The sequence below is a fragment of the Apteryx rowi genome, unplaced genomic scaffold (genome assembly GCF_003343035.1).
Source record: "Apteryx rowi isolate R43461 unplaced genomic scaffold, aptRow1 scaffold_144, whole genome shotgun sequence".
In the NCBI taxonomy this organism is placed as follows: Eukaryota; Metazoa; Chordata; class Aves; order Apterygiformes; family Apterygidae; genus Apteryx; species Apteryx rowi.
In genome coordinates this window covers 238179-253472 of record NW_020447686.1, presented here as the reverse complement: position 1 = coordinate 253472, position 15294 = coordinate 238179, and the positions used below count along the sequence as shown (strand labels likewise).

The 15294-nt window shown below is 38.6% G+C and overlaps 1 protein-coding gene across 1 annotated transcript in view; it reads left to right on the top strand.

Moving 5' to 3' along the window:
- CLYBL (citrate lyase beta like) overlaps positions 1 to 15294 on the top strand; it is a 179604-nt gene that overhangs the window by 146758 nt on the left and 17552 nt on the right. The window contains 4 exon segments of the mRNA XM_026058183.1: positions 3836 to 4024; positions 7560 to 7661; positions 9461 to 9554; positions 10872 to 11039. Of these exon segments, the coding sequence (XP_025913968.1) occupies positions 3836 to 4024; positions 7560 to 7661; positions 9461 to 9554; positions 10872 to 11039 (553 nt within the window).

The following is a 15294-nucleotide window of genomic DNA, read 5'->3' as shown; positions in this document are numbered from 1 at the left end:
GATGAGCGGGTGGGTGAGCTTCCAGTTCCGTGGCATTCCTTGTTTCAAAGCTGAAATTTCTATGTGTTGACATATAACTTAAAGGAAAAGGAAAAAAACAAAAAGGAAAAGAGGAAAGGTAGTGGTTCAGATGTTACGAGACTCTGATCATACTGCTCTTTAAGGTGTTTCTTTAGGTGTGTTTCTACTCCGCAGTTTCCGAAATAAGCCCACGGGKCTCCTCCCGGGTTGTCACATTCTTCCTCGAATCTCGCATTCTGCCTGCCTTATCCCATCCGACAGCAGAATTGATACCACGCTAATCCCTGGAAGTTTGGAACTAATGAACTAACTGCTGGGCTGCCGCCACGGAGCTTGGTCCCAAACTATACTGTACTTCACACTCGATTTATTCTCCAGATGGCGAGACTGTGCAGCCCTGCCGCGAGGGACCACCTCTTCCACTGGAGTGTAAAAGTGRACGGATGTTGTTTTCTTTGCAGATTTGATAATGCAGAGCTAGAAACTTGTGAGGATGGTTAGTTATTAGCTTTAATGGGTGCCAAGTGAGCTGGCTACACGTGCGTTCCCGTCTTTAATTTCGGGGTCTGTGCGTGTTGGTGGCGGTTGGTTTGTCTGCGAYGCTGCGTCACTGCAACCTTTATCTCCTCCAGTTGGTATAGCTGTACGTGGTAATGAAAATCTTCCTGTGTCCTCCTCATAATCAATTGGATGTATTTTAATGATATTGCTGCTTACCATAGAAGCTGTCTGTTGTCATTTTCTTGTTCTCAGTTTAATAAAATACCCAGCTCCTGCAGAACCTGAGCGCTAACTGGGATACAATAATCCCCAACTACCTTGGGACGGGGTAATTTATTTAACGATTAGGTTTGTTTCTTTATCGGCTATTCATTCGTGACAGAGTATTGTCTGATGCTGGAGTTCTCATGTGAAGAGCAGAGTAAATCGTTGCTTCCACTGCTCTTTAAAAATTCTAGCTTGACCATTCTTGGCAGGGAGTTTATATACGGTTTGGGAAACGTGTTCATTCTTACACCTACCGCTATAAAGGCATTACTATATCAAGTATCAACTTTTTTCTCTACTATTAAAATTTTCAAGTAGTTTAGATAGCTTAAAAAAATGCAAAAGAATAGCATCTACAATTCATTGCATTATGAGGCAGAAATGGCCTCCCGTGTTTTTATCTGAGTTTTTAGTACGTTTTCATATTTACCCGTGAAATGCTTTCTTGGAAATTTGTGTGAGGACCTGATGCTACCTCACTAACATCACTGGGATTTTCCCCACCGTTTCGGATAGACACAGGGTCGGACCCCTCATGAGGTCTGACTTTGGGTAACCAGGTCCTAACAATTTGGCCCACAATTAAAAATGTGAATTGACTCCTGATTTGGGAATCCTAGTGACTTGAAGCATTTTATCATGGGCGAGAGTCTTTTCCATTCCTGGGGTATCTAGGCAGACAGATCTAGGCAGACAGACCTAAAATGTAGTGGTTCTAAGAAAACGCATCAATTCTCAACCCAACAGATGGCTTGGGTGTGTTAACTAACATAGCAACATATTTTCTATTAAAATATGGGAAAAAACAACAACCCCCCCCTCCCCATGTTTGTTGGTTGGTATAAATTCAGTGAAGTTGTTGGTTATTTTGGGGATATGTACCAGAGGGCTGCACATTTAGTTTATGTAAATTGATAACAGCAACAGCCTGTTAATAAGTGTTTTGTATGGAAATATACCTAGAAAGACACGATCTGTCTTTTTTGGGAAGGGAGTTTGCAGCCTGAGGAGAAAAATAGCTAATGAGATGGTTTACTGCTCATTATTATAATCTGGAAAAACATAATGAATTAGGCTGTAAGTTTTCCAGTGATGTGCCTTCGGTTGGAATTGGATGCTGCCTTGGCGGATAATTTGGGGAGATCTTTATTTTGCAAATTGGATCAGTGTGTGCTGAAACTGTGATAATCTGACTTTAATTAAGAGCATAAATTGGTTTGGAGAACGTTTTTAAACTACCCTGCTGCATCACCTGCAGAAACTTTCGGCCCAGCCCAGAAAGCCGGTTGCTGCCGATCTGAGCTGGGCAACATAGTGGATTTGTGTTAGCCGGCAACGGCACCATCCGGTTTGGTTTACCTCATTCTGAGAAACTATACTGGATGGCTGCGCGCTAGAGCTGCCTCCCAGCTGCACGTGTTTGCAGCAAACCGCGCGGCTTCGCACGGCTTCCTGAACGGCCCCAGGTAGCACCCGCTCACGGCAGTTGTAGCGTTTCTGGTGGTATTTTCCAGAGATTGCCTCCAAACRGGCGCAGGGGTGCGGGCGCGGGAATGTTGTTCTTGTCTGTCCGATTAAGGGGCACACGTTCGAAACCTCTGGAGAAGCCCGACTGGTAGCACCAAGCTGAAGGCTGTTTGATTCAGATTTCATTAACTGTCTGCTTCCTTATTCCTTCCCGTTACCCAGTTGAGAGCCATCGCTTGCTTTTGTCTGACCGTAGTCTAATTACTGGCGGGCCAAGCCGTGTAAATCAGCGCGCTGTGGAGCTGTCTCGGGCTGGACCCGGCGACCCGCTTCTGCTCTGAGCTGACAACTGCAAGCTACTGTTCCCGCACCCCGTCTAACTCAGACCACATTGGGAAACCGCTTCTGCCCCCTCACCGGCAGCGATCGATATCCGTCTGGTTTAAATCTACTGTCATGTGCTGTCTCGCTGATTGGTATTAGCCTGGATATTAACTTTGAYGGGGTTTTTTGTTTTTTTCCCAGGGTTTGCCTGTTTTCCCGATGAGCATCTCCAGTCAGTGACTGCATATTGTTAAAGCTGTTTCTGAACGCGCGTGAGCCAGGAGCTTTAAAGTTTTATTAGCGCCGTAAAAACTCTTCACAAATGAAGTTACTTTTGATAAGTGTTCGCTCTGACAATGAGAATTTGTTAGGGGCTGTTGGCGAGTGGAAGGGATTTGGTTTTGAAACTGAAATTGGCAGGAAGTCGGGAGCCCAAGTGCTCTCCTTCCCCCCTCCCCTCTGCTTCTTGAGGCCAATAAAAGTATTTCATTGCAGTAAAGCATTCAAGTATTCCTAATGCAAATCAAATATTAAACAGATCTGTACGTTTACAGTCCAAAAAACAGTGATCGAATGGCAACGGGAAACAAGTGTCTTTGGAGGTTTCGTTCTGTGCCAGTAGGAGAGTATCTTTTCACTGGATTCAGGAAAAACTACAGATTCTCCTGGTGTTGTTTTCACAACATGCGAGTCATGCACTCCACTGCAGGCTTTAATGCACTTTACATATATGGAGAAAAGGAAGATTTTTAGAGCAACACCAAAGAAGTATATGTACATCTGTGCTCGTTAAAGCAACATCCGTGCTATTTCAGCACATGAAATACAGAGAGGAATTACAAACATTTATCGTTTTATGTAAATATAACATTCCAGTTTGCTGGGGTGTAGACTTTTAGTGCAACAGAGTATGGTTAGTATAAAGATTTGTATTTGTTAGACATCTTCAGTAATATTGGACACAATGCTTGTTTTCTACAAGTGGTATTGTAGAAATACTTTTAGACCTGAAAATTGAACATTTATCTACCAGCTATAAAGAAATGAGAAAGGTGACATTGCAAGATGCTGGTGATGAGCAGTTTAATRAAAGACCAAGCGTGACAGACATTTTGGGGACAAAATATACATCAGCTCTCTAGTTTTTTCCCCCATCATTTTAACAAGTTTTCTGCTCAGTGGGCTTTTCTGTCAATAGAAAATAAGTGTTTTCTTTCTTTCTCTTTTTCTGTACCTTTAAATATATATATTGTAGAGAGAAGCAAGACTGACAGTTGTGAAAACACTTGAAGAGTTTGACTTTGGCCATGCTGAAAAATGTGTTAGGATAAATTCTGTGTCCAGTGGTTTGGCAGAACAAGATCTAGAGGTGCTTTTGCAGTCCAGGACCCTTCCTTCAAGCATGATGCTGCCAAAGGTTGAAAATGTTGAAGAAATACGATGGGTGAGTAGTTACCTGTTTACCAACGTAATATCTTTTGACTAGAGCAGTTGGGCCAAGTTAGGATAGGCATAGAGATGAATGACTGAGTTATGAAGAAGGCTGCAAATACCATATGATGTTGTTGTTTGGCTAAGATAATTGGGAAAAGCGTCCATTTAAATGTGCCCAAGATGTGCTATACAAAAAGCATATGTGGAACACCTTGCATTTATAAAGAAAACTAGCTTTATTTCTCCTACAGTCAATAAAGAAGCGATATTGATGGCACAGTATATTATGAAAAGTAGAAGCAATGTATAAGTATCTGACTATTTTCCAAATATTTTGACATGCAAAATGATTTTCTATGTTCGTGTGTTTTAGTTACCTGCCTTGTAAGCAGGAGATGGGGAAAACATGTTAGCAACATATGAAAAAAATGGGTTGGGGGAAGGTCACTCCTTGGGGCAACTGGAGGAACAAACAGGAAGCTTTTAACTAGTGTTTTTAATTAGCACAGATATTATTTCCTGAACAGTTCTCTATTTCTTCCTTTTTAATTGCTGACAGGTGTGTTTGTGTTTCATGACTGACTTTTCAGCCAATAAAAACCTGAAATGTAAATGGTTGGCATGTCAAATTACTTAAGAAAACTTTGAAATAGGCCTAATTATGCTATAATTGTTTTAATTGTCAAGAAGGAGGACATTTGTTTAGATATACCATTATTTCTGTAAAATGGCAGCAAAGGATTAACCTTGAATTATTCAGTTCTACATTTTTGAAAACCACTAGTATAGCAACTCGAACGCGTGCAAGCTGTGATGAAAGGCAGGGAGCTGTATTAGTATCTATTTTAATCGCAGAATCTAACCTCGATCAAGCCTTTAGGATCATGCGTGAGAGTACAACCAAGCAAATATGTTAGTTATATTACCAGGCTTGGCCATGCCCTGGTACMGTACCTTCAGCTTCCGCTGCTTGCAAAGGAAGATACATCCCCTTACAGCAACATTTAATTAAATTAACCAGAGTATACCTCTCAGGGGCTACAGCCATGTAAGTGTTAGACGTAACTTGTCATTAATGAATATTCATGCTTCCAAAATGGCAGGGCCCCTGCTACCACAAAGTGTGTTTTGCACCGAGGTGCGACCCGCAGGCTCTTTGTTTCTCTGTCTCCCTTCACCTTTTCTCGCGGCTAACTTTTATCTCTCAYGCCATCCCCCTGGAAAATAAGCCAGCTCCAACCAAGGTCTCGTGGCCCGTATTTTGGCCCTCTCAGTTAAACCTTTGAACGCAAAGTGCGTGCTCCATTTCTTGACACAGGGCAATGTAAAAAAAAAAAAAGTCTGCAAATGCCCTGGCTTCTTATTTTTCCCCCTTCCTCGCCGAGCGCAAGCCATCTATTCTTCCTCCCTGCCTTGCACTTGGGCGCGCGGCCGCAAACCTGGCGGCTGATGCGCCGCGAAAAGATGGGCTTACTTGTTTCCTTTTGTGTGCGAATCTCTTGCTCTCCTTTTGTGCCCGGCGCGGCGACTTGTTTGACTGGCATGGCTTATTGGACTATAACAAGCGTAACTCGCGCTCCTTTGTGGCGGGACAATTCTCCCACAAATCCCGACCAGTGGCCATTCTTCCCCACACACTATTGGGTGTGCACGGGAATTGAAAGAATCGCTGAGGCCTGCTACTTCGTCCCCTCCCCGAGCTTTGTTTTTTTCCCTCCGCCTTCCTTCCTTCCTTTTTTTTTTTTTCTTTTCCTTCGCCCCCTTCTCTCTGAAATGAACACTTTAGCAGGCCGGAAACATTTAATCGTCTCCTTTGAAAAAAAAAAATTAATTGAAACTTCTCCACTCATTACCTTTTCTATGGGCGCTTTTTGCAAAATTTTTAAAAGGGAGAGGAAGGAAGGGAGACAATATTTAATTACACGTTCTTTTTTTTGTTTGTTTACCTTCGAAACAAAAGATGCTAAAAATCTCAGGAGAGTGACTTTCTAAATAGTTTAAAATACATGAAGAGCTGGGCTGTTTCAGCTTGCACCTAAAGTATAAACACGGTAGCACTTTTTACTTTTTTTCAGCTAAGAAATAAAAATCATCCTAAGAATAAAAGCTGATACGATTTGACTAYCTCACGTTCTGTACAAAGTTTGCCACTTGCTGTTTTTGCAGTACCTGCCATACTGTATGGTTGCACAYGTGAAATGCATTGATTTTTCTTGCACATCTTTGGGTGCAACTCTCTCCCCCAAGGAAAAGTTCCAGAGAGGACCACGGCGGTGCTGCAAAGCAGGGATGGGAAGGGCACAATTCTTCCTCGCAGAAAGCTGTGATTTATTTTGGCCTAATTGTAAAGTTACTGCAAATTGCTCGAAAGCTTTTTAAAGATCGCAGTGATTAGATTTTCCTTCTTTTGGGGAGGGGCAGTGGGGGAAGCTAAAAGGGGAAATAACACCTCTAATCCAGCTTCTGGTAAATAGGCTGCCAGCTTTTAAAATGAGTTTCCTTTCTATTAGTCAGAATATTATGCTAAGCCTTAAGCATTAGTTTTTTATGTTGCCATAGCAGCCTTATTCCTGCAGGGTTGTGACCTGCGATGATTACAGTACAAAGCTTATAGGGTCTTGAAACCCCCTTTGAAGATGAAAAGTCTTTGATGGTTTATATTTATGCAAATCTCTTAGATATGATTTACCCAACTGAGACTGAATGGAGAGATGATTAAAATTCCCCTTCCTTTGATATCCATTAATAGTCGAATATTCCTTAAATTTAAAATATATGCATATGTTATTTTTGTCTTTATTTACGAAAATATCTTTGCCGTACCTGTGATGTGTTTATCTCCTCACAAATTACTAGATCTGGACAGACATAATAGATTTACAATATAGGGCTGAGGGGATTTTTTTTTCCCCTTTTTTTTCCCCCCTGCTTTTGAAAGGGGAAAAAAATCTGTGCAAGAGCTTTTGTATGTTTCCAGATGATAGATTTTGGAATTTGGGCTACCCCACTGGCAGCTCAGAGCTAGCTGTGAACTGGTCTCATGGAAAAAATTGGAGAGCTTTGGTCTTCAAAGAACTAAACTTCCTTTTTAAGGCCTTCCTAGGTAAGCTAAAAATTATGAAGAAAAGCCTCCCGAACAAAGGGTAACGGTGCCGTAATGAATAATACGGGTGCCACTTAGAAGGCTGCGGCGCACTTGCAGTGATGTCAGCGCTGGCCCCGAAACAAAACCGGACGCCAGGTATCACGCCGCTCCGTTGGTTTTTAGGGGGCCCGCTGCTTCGCCCTGAACACCATTAGGGTGCTAGGTGCTAAGCGTGGATTTTTTTTTTGCAACTAAGCCTTTAGACTTAAAAATCTTTCTGCAGTGCTGCAACATAGGCCTCCAAACCGCCCTTGCTAAAAGCTGGTTTCGTTTCCTTAATGATAACTTGGGGGGGGCGGGGGGGGGTTGCAACCAGGTGAAAGATGTAAAGTGTTGTCGGTACACGTGGACTTTTGTAAATGATTTTTTTCCTCCAATAGCTCATGCTGTCTAGTTTTAGTTTTCAGACAAGTTCTCACATCACTTAAAGGGCCGAACACTTGTAGAACCAATGAATTTTATCCCTTTTGTGGAAACTGCACTGGGCTTGCTCAATTTTAAGGTAAGCAGGTCTTAATGTGGCTGAAGTGTTTATATTTTATCATCTCAGCAGTCTAAGATAAGTAGAATAGTCCATAGTCTCTCAGCAATTTCTTTAAGGAAGAGAGGTGGAAAAATAATAAATGTATTGATTTCAATCCCCTAAAACATTTGGATGTTTAATTCTCATGTCTGTATTGTAAAGGCCTTCATAAATACAAAATATTTCAGTGAAAGAACAGTTCCAGATAGTCCATGCCAAATAACAAAACCTCTCTGCATTATTATTATTATGATTTTTAACATCCTTCCAGTACAAGCGTGCTTACAAAATGATTTGGAAAACTCACATTGTTGCAATAAACTTGACTATTTAGTAACTATCAAACTTGATTTTGTATAACCATTTCATTAGAAAAAAAATTGTCATTTCACTATTTCTAAAGTGGTGTCTTTATAATGGGTTTCTACCAATAACATTTCAATCAAATTTCATGTTATAGCCTTTCGTAAGAGAGTATGATGAGCGGTTAATACTAAGATTCGATGTATAATTGAACTTTGAAAATATCACCTAGCTGAAGAACATGCTTCTTTTTAAGGCAATTTTAGTTCAGATCTTATTTTATACTGCTTTTTAATACAAATGACCCCTGGTCTTTAGTATCAAGCCCATTTTTTTCACAAAGGAAAGATAGCTTGATAACGAAATGGGAAATCTCAGTGCGTTCCCTGGCAAGGCAGCGTCCCTCCCCAGAGCTCCCAGGGAGAAGTTTCTGAGCAGCTGAGGACATCCGCATTCGAGGTGCCGCCAGGATGGCCGGCAGGCCTCAGTCAGCCTGCTCAGTACAGCCACTTACCTTACAACTCACTTTACTGCACCTCAGACCATAATATACATGCTCCTGCTCGGTGTGCATTCACAGAATTAAATTCTATTTTAAACTGTGTCTTTTTTTTTTCCCAGGGTTTTAATAGTGGAATTTTTAATATTGCAGCTCTTGATGCTGGCAGGAGAGCTGCCTTTTAAAGCGTTCTGTTTAATAATAATTTCTTATCCCACCGGCTGCCATGTAAGAACACCCGCTAGTAGAGTTTGTAATTACATCTGTCTCTCCCTGCATACGCTATCCTTAAATATCCTTAAAATAGTAATATTATTCAAATATTGATATAAAATAGTAATATTTTGGAAATGCACTTCTAAATAACTACAGAAGCAAAATTTTGCTTGCTTTTACTTTAATACTTTTCTGCAGTACTTGTTGCATTTTTAACTTTCGTAGCTACTTTTTAGTTATATGTAACAAAAGGCTTTAAACTGGCAGTCTATCCAATAAGGAATCCTCAGCCATTTAAAACCATTCAAATTATTTATTTAAGAAAAGCTATTCTGATTTTTTTTTTTTGGTGCAATGCTATTAAATGTTAAACTAATCAAATTTAATACTTTTTGTTTGCTTTTAGGCAGTATTTGACAAGTGCTTAGTTTCGTATTGCTACATAAATAGCCAAAGTACCAATCACAGTAATACCCAGGGCACTATGGTAAGCTTCTGCTATAAGGTAGGGAATCGAGTATGGTGTCCTGTAGCTATACAGCGCAGGCATATATACATACTTAGGCAAACATAATTTCAACTTTGCTGAGTCATTTTAAAGCACCATACACTGTAGAGCATCTGCAATGGCTTTGCTCAACAGAAGCAATTTTAGCTGAAGGATTTCTAAATTTTAGTAATAATGAGTTGAGGTAATATCCTCTTCGTCTCTGTGCTTCCTGCATTTCTGTAGAAATTAATGTTACATTCTCGTTTGAAGGCTGTCTGCGAAGAAGCATTGAGAGCAGGCTCCCAAGTTGGCTTTCATTTGGACGCAGTCATCTTTGGAGGAGAGGATTTCCGTGCCAGCATAGGTTGTTACCTGCCTGTTTATTGTAAATGTTTGTGTAGGACATTTGCATTGGAAAAGCCTCGTGTGATTTATCCACCTTTTCTGACAGCAATAATTAAAGGAATGCAGACATTTGATGCTGCATTTTATATTGTTTTTACTTTTCTCCATAATTTTTTTCAATGAAGAATGTGTTATTGGGATATGAAATTGTGGTCCCTGTGTGTTACAGGACACTGACACTTGCACTTCTTCCTCTGCAGCAACAAAGATTAACAAAAACAAAGCAAAACCTGTTGAGTCACTGAAATTGTTTAAAAATATAGTATCCATAAGAAACATGCACATGCTTTTAAGAACTGCATTTAAAGTCCTAAAATCCTGCTGTCTCTTTTATTATTGTTTTACAATCAATTATAATCCAGGATTTGGACATCATACTCAAATACTCTCCTGTTATGTTTTGCTTTAATAAATTTACTCTAAACATGTCCCTTGTCAATACAGTCATCTCTACCATGGATTTATGTTAAAGCACTATTACTCTTCCTCAGAAATGAGAAGTGTTTCAAAATGTGTTTTATAAAAGGCCATTAGCTTATTAATCTGATTCAGTTTAAAGATCATAGTTCAGAACTGTCAATGTATAAATTAAATATAAATATGTTAATGTAAAAATTAACATCGATTTACTAAATTATTCTTTACAAATTGGAAATCTGTGCCTAAATAGTGCATAGTTATTTTTTCACACCAGCCTTCATGTGTGAATGTTGCTTAGCTGGTGTAGTGTGAGCACATGAAGTCTTGCGAATACTTTTGGTTCTTCCTGGAAGTCATCTACCACATTTTTCATCCAAATGCTGAAGCTTAAATATTCAGTTTAGGACATCAGTTGTGACAAGAATCACAACCAAGGAAAGTGCAATTCTATTCTCAGTGTGAATTTTTTAACCATTTATGTGTACCCAGTATGCCAATTTGTATAAAGCTTCTCTTGCAGTTATGCTTTTCAGTGCACATACAGTAAATAATACAACTGAATAATTACTTCTTGTTAGTCCCAACTCGACCCTCCTTGCCAGGCAAAACTTCCACTGACTTCATTTTGATTTAAACCGAATCAAAACCTGAATTTTATAAGCTAATGTGTAAAGAGAGGGGTTTATTGCTAAAGAAGCTTATTCTTTGCTCAAAAGGCCATTATTTCAACAACATAGCCTTGCATCCCTCTTTTATTTTCTAAATTGGTTAAATGAAATCTAAAACGTCTTTTTAATGTTTAAAATAAAAAGGTTTAAAACAGTGTTGTCATCTTTTCTTTGTTTTGTTTTCGTAGGCGCAACAAGCAGTAAGGAAACTCATGATATTCTGTATGCCAGGCAAAAAATTATAGTAACAGCCAAGGCTTTTGGCCTACAAGCTATAGACCTTGTTTACATCGATTTCCGGGATGAAGATGGGCTCCGCAAGCAATCAAGAGAAGGTGCCGCAATGGGATTCACTGGTATGGGTTTCTACCAATGTCTCAAAACACTGCACATCTTCTTCTATTTAAATATGTTGCTGCATTTACTGTTACTTAGACAAATAACTTGATTATTTTATTTCAGGTCATTTACTGAAAAGCTAAGTAGTGCCAATCACATCTACATTTATTAGCACCTTTAAAACTGAGGCTGGAAATTTTGCCTGCAAAATCACAGGCTGCTTTTTAAAATCACACCCCATCAAGCGTATGACTGTTTTTCAAAGAGAAGTTTGGGTAGAGGATGGGCAGTATGTGCTTCCTCCCATCACAGAGCATGGGAAATGTGATACTGTACTTTGCAATGATCAGTCCACAGTTGCTTTTTAAAACATTTTGATTCCTGTTTCATATTTTTAAACAGCAGCTGTTAAAAAATACTTTTTAGGTGAAGGAGCTGATAAACAAATCTTGTGTGCTAATTGCTATGGGAAAGTTATTTTCTTATTATTTTCTTTGATTTGTTTTTCATCTCCTGGCTCCCCTCCCAGTAAGTGCTGGTGACACCTACGGGTATTGGCAGACAGCAAGACCAGCAGGCTCCTTGCAACAGAGTCCTGTAATGCAGACTGTTACCCTGTGATTGGTGTACCAGATCACTCAGACACCCTGATGAGATAGTGCAGCCACCAAAGATTGTGTTTTTGCAATAGAAATCAGCCATTTGACACATGCATTATAGAATACTAGGATATAGCACTAACATTTTAAATTATTTGTCTCTGACCATCATTCAAGGTATATTTAAGGCAATAGGATAATTCTTAGGATTTTATTATCCAAGGAGTATGTCCCAATGATGTGATCTAGCAAAATGTATTCTTACAGTTAATGGCATGTAATATCTGAAAGCAGTAAGCAGCGTAATCCAACAAAATAATCATTCATTTAAGTGTTCTAGGCATTACAGTGTAAGATTAGCAATGGATTCTCTCCGGCACAAACTCTGCCTTATTGTCTGTTGAACTTCAGTGTTTGCAAAACCGAACCTTGTTTTGGAGGCAAGAATGTTAGCTTCTCACAGCTATTGAACATTATCTATGTCCACGAGGATTTCCACCCTTGATTCTCCTGCTATTGAAGTCGGGAAAATAATAGAGCTCCTGAATGGTAGCACCTGCTGATGGCTACGTAATCTAGACCAATATTTTCTAGCTTAAGGAAAGGCTTGATTTTTGAAAAACTTAAGCATCTGAACCTCCTGTTGACAGAAGATGGAGTTGCTGATGCTAAGCACCTTTGAGAGCACTCCTTTTGAATGCTTAATGTGTGTTTAAATACTGCATTCAGGCTGCCAATTTAGAAAATTTAGAAAATGCTAAGCATAAACAACACTGATGGTGTTTTGGATTCCACAGAGTATATATAGGAAGCTATCTGACACCAGGATAGGACCCAGATAGGTGAGAAATAAAATGGTCCTGTCTGGCAGTTTAGGGCATAAAGGTAATTTCTAACTCAGGCATAAAGGTGTCCAGCCTTTCTGTATGAGGAGTAAGGATCTGTAGAAGGTGCAGACTTCATTAACATGAACTCACAGCTCCTGCTCTTTGCCTTCTGCCTTTCCACAACTATAATCAACACATTTCAAAAATACAGCAAACAGCCTGACAGCCAGTCCAATCGTAATTAGAGATGGGTCAATATTGAGTTTTCTGATTTGGTGGCCAAAAGAAAAAAAAAGTCATTAAAAAAATCTGTTCAAGTCAAAACAAAACAGATTTTTTCATACTTTTGGTAAAAAGAAAAAAATATTTGAGGTCGATCCAAAATGTTTCATTTGTTCGTTTCTTTTGCTTTCAGTTTATTTAATATTTTTATAATCTTCCTTCCTTGTTTTGTTTAAAATAAAATATTTCAAAACTAAAAATTTAGTTCCAAAACTATATAAATGAAACATTTCAGCGTTTCCAATTTAATATTCATCACGGAAAATTACAAATGGGTTTTAGCTTAAACGATGACCTTCTATAAAGCAGAAGTCTGCAGATCATATTTGCCACTGACAACTGTCTGATAATGTGATAATAAAATACTGAAATGTTGCCTTAACAAGAACTTCCAAACATATGATTCTTGTTAGTTTTAAATATTTAAGATCACATCCTGCTATTTTTTCACATATAATCGGAATCATTGAAATCAACAGGACAAAAATGAGTTAAGGCTTTCAAATTGGTCTGTTAACTGGCAAACTGCACACTTATTTGCCTGTATAGGGCCAAATTTACCACCCTGAAAACTGATGCAAATTCATAGTACTCAGCAAAGTTATATGTCCTTAGAATTTTCCTGTATTTAGATTTAGACCGCTGGAATTGGACTTAACGTAATCAAATGTTTCCTGAAGATCAAACAAGTTAAATAATATAACGAAGAGTTTGCCATCTATTTAGTTACTGTTGTGCCCCTCACTGCTTATTGTAGCCAATTTTTTCCTTCCAGCTATCTTATAAACAGCCTACTGTTTCTTCAGTGAGTGTGTTTTCATATAACAGAATGTTTTCAAATGTAATTTAGCCAAGGCAATATACCTTTTTGGTGTATAAATTAATATAAATATACAAATGCATATACACACATACACACAAACACACACACACACACACACACACATACAGCAAGATGTTTTACAATACCATAACCTGCGGACTTAAAGGCAGTGTGTTGTCTGTATAAATGGTCATCAGTTTTAGGACTGTTTGTATAAAAATTAAGTAAACCTTGGAATAAGCTTTAACAGCTGACGTAGTCATTATAGAACGTCCTGAGCTACATGCTGAGAAGCCAGATATAAATATGAAACGCTATAGGTTTCCTCTCTTTTTGCAGTCTTTTGTAGAAGACTAAAATGACACCATCATACAGTTACCTAAAAGACTTGACAGGTATTGATTTAAAGCACGATATATCAAGTGATACTGTAAAAAGGATTTCATGGTCATAAATTTTAATGTCTTCCAATTTTGCACTCTCTCAGTAACTTGTCAATAACAACAATTCCATTTAAAATATTTGCTTCATTCCTGCATGGCATTACATCTATTATACAGTTATTTGGATACATAATCTGTGACAAAAATCAACTGAGTGCTATAAATCCAAAGTTGGATTGCTTTCTGTAAGCTGTTCACTAATGTTTTAACGATACAAAGTGTAGTTTATTACTACAGATATCTTTATTAAAAGAAAACCTTATTACAGAAATGTTTTACACTTAAGAAAATCATAATAAAATAAATATTATAAAAAATAAAATCATAATAAAATAATTATTTTCATTTTTGTTATAGAGTGATTTTCAGTATAATTTCAAATATACTCTACATTTTTCCCAGAAAATTAAACTTTGTAGGATTTTGCAGGAGTTAGTTCTACACTCTTCAATTTTAGAATTAGTAGTTTAACTAGGAAGAGCATGTCATATTAAGAATAAGGAATGTCAGTCTTATTAATGGTAGCATTCGATTCAATTGTCTAAAACACTTTTGACTGGAACTAATGCAAACCCTATTTTAAAGAAATTTGTCTCCATATAATTTCTTTCAAAAAATATAGTTCTTAATGAGTTTAAAACCTTTCACCATCTTTTTAATGATTTTTTTAATATTTACCTTAATGAAATGTGAAACTGAAAATTTGGATGGCCTGAAGATCATAAACAAAAGATAGGTTAATGGGGAATAAAATAAATTTGAACTGTTTATGGCTTTTTATTGAAGAAATGTAGTAACACTTGGCAGTAGCTATTTCTCTGAGTACTAAAAATTAGTAGATTGTGCTAATGCAGTCACAAATGTTGTTTGTACTCCACACTATCCCTGCAACCCAGTTCAGTTTGATAGACATTATCCCAGTGACTGGAAATGCGTTTTGCAGTCATTGTTTTCTTTAAAATAGACGTATCTTTGTGCTAATGCATGAGCCCTGTCATATGAAGTGATGTGCTCCCTTCTAACACGTCATTCGCTTAAGTCCGACGCGAACGCCTGAGAAGCTCCTCTCCTGCGCCACAGCCCTCCATCAGAACCCAACGGCTTCTGACGCCCCAAACTTTTGCTTGCCAATTCTTTATGTGCAAAACTTGCGCCGCTCGATGAAGTTTGCCTCTTTAAAAAAACAGCGAGAACGTGAAAAATCCTCTGTGGTGGCTCGGCATGTGCTTGCGGAGTCCCGTTGGGGCACCGGGATGCCGCGTGAGGGTAGGAGGGCAGAAGAGGGGGGCGCACCGGCT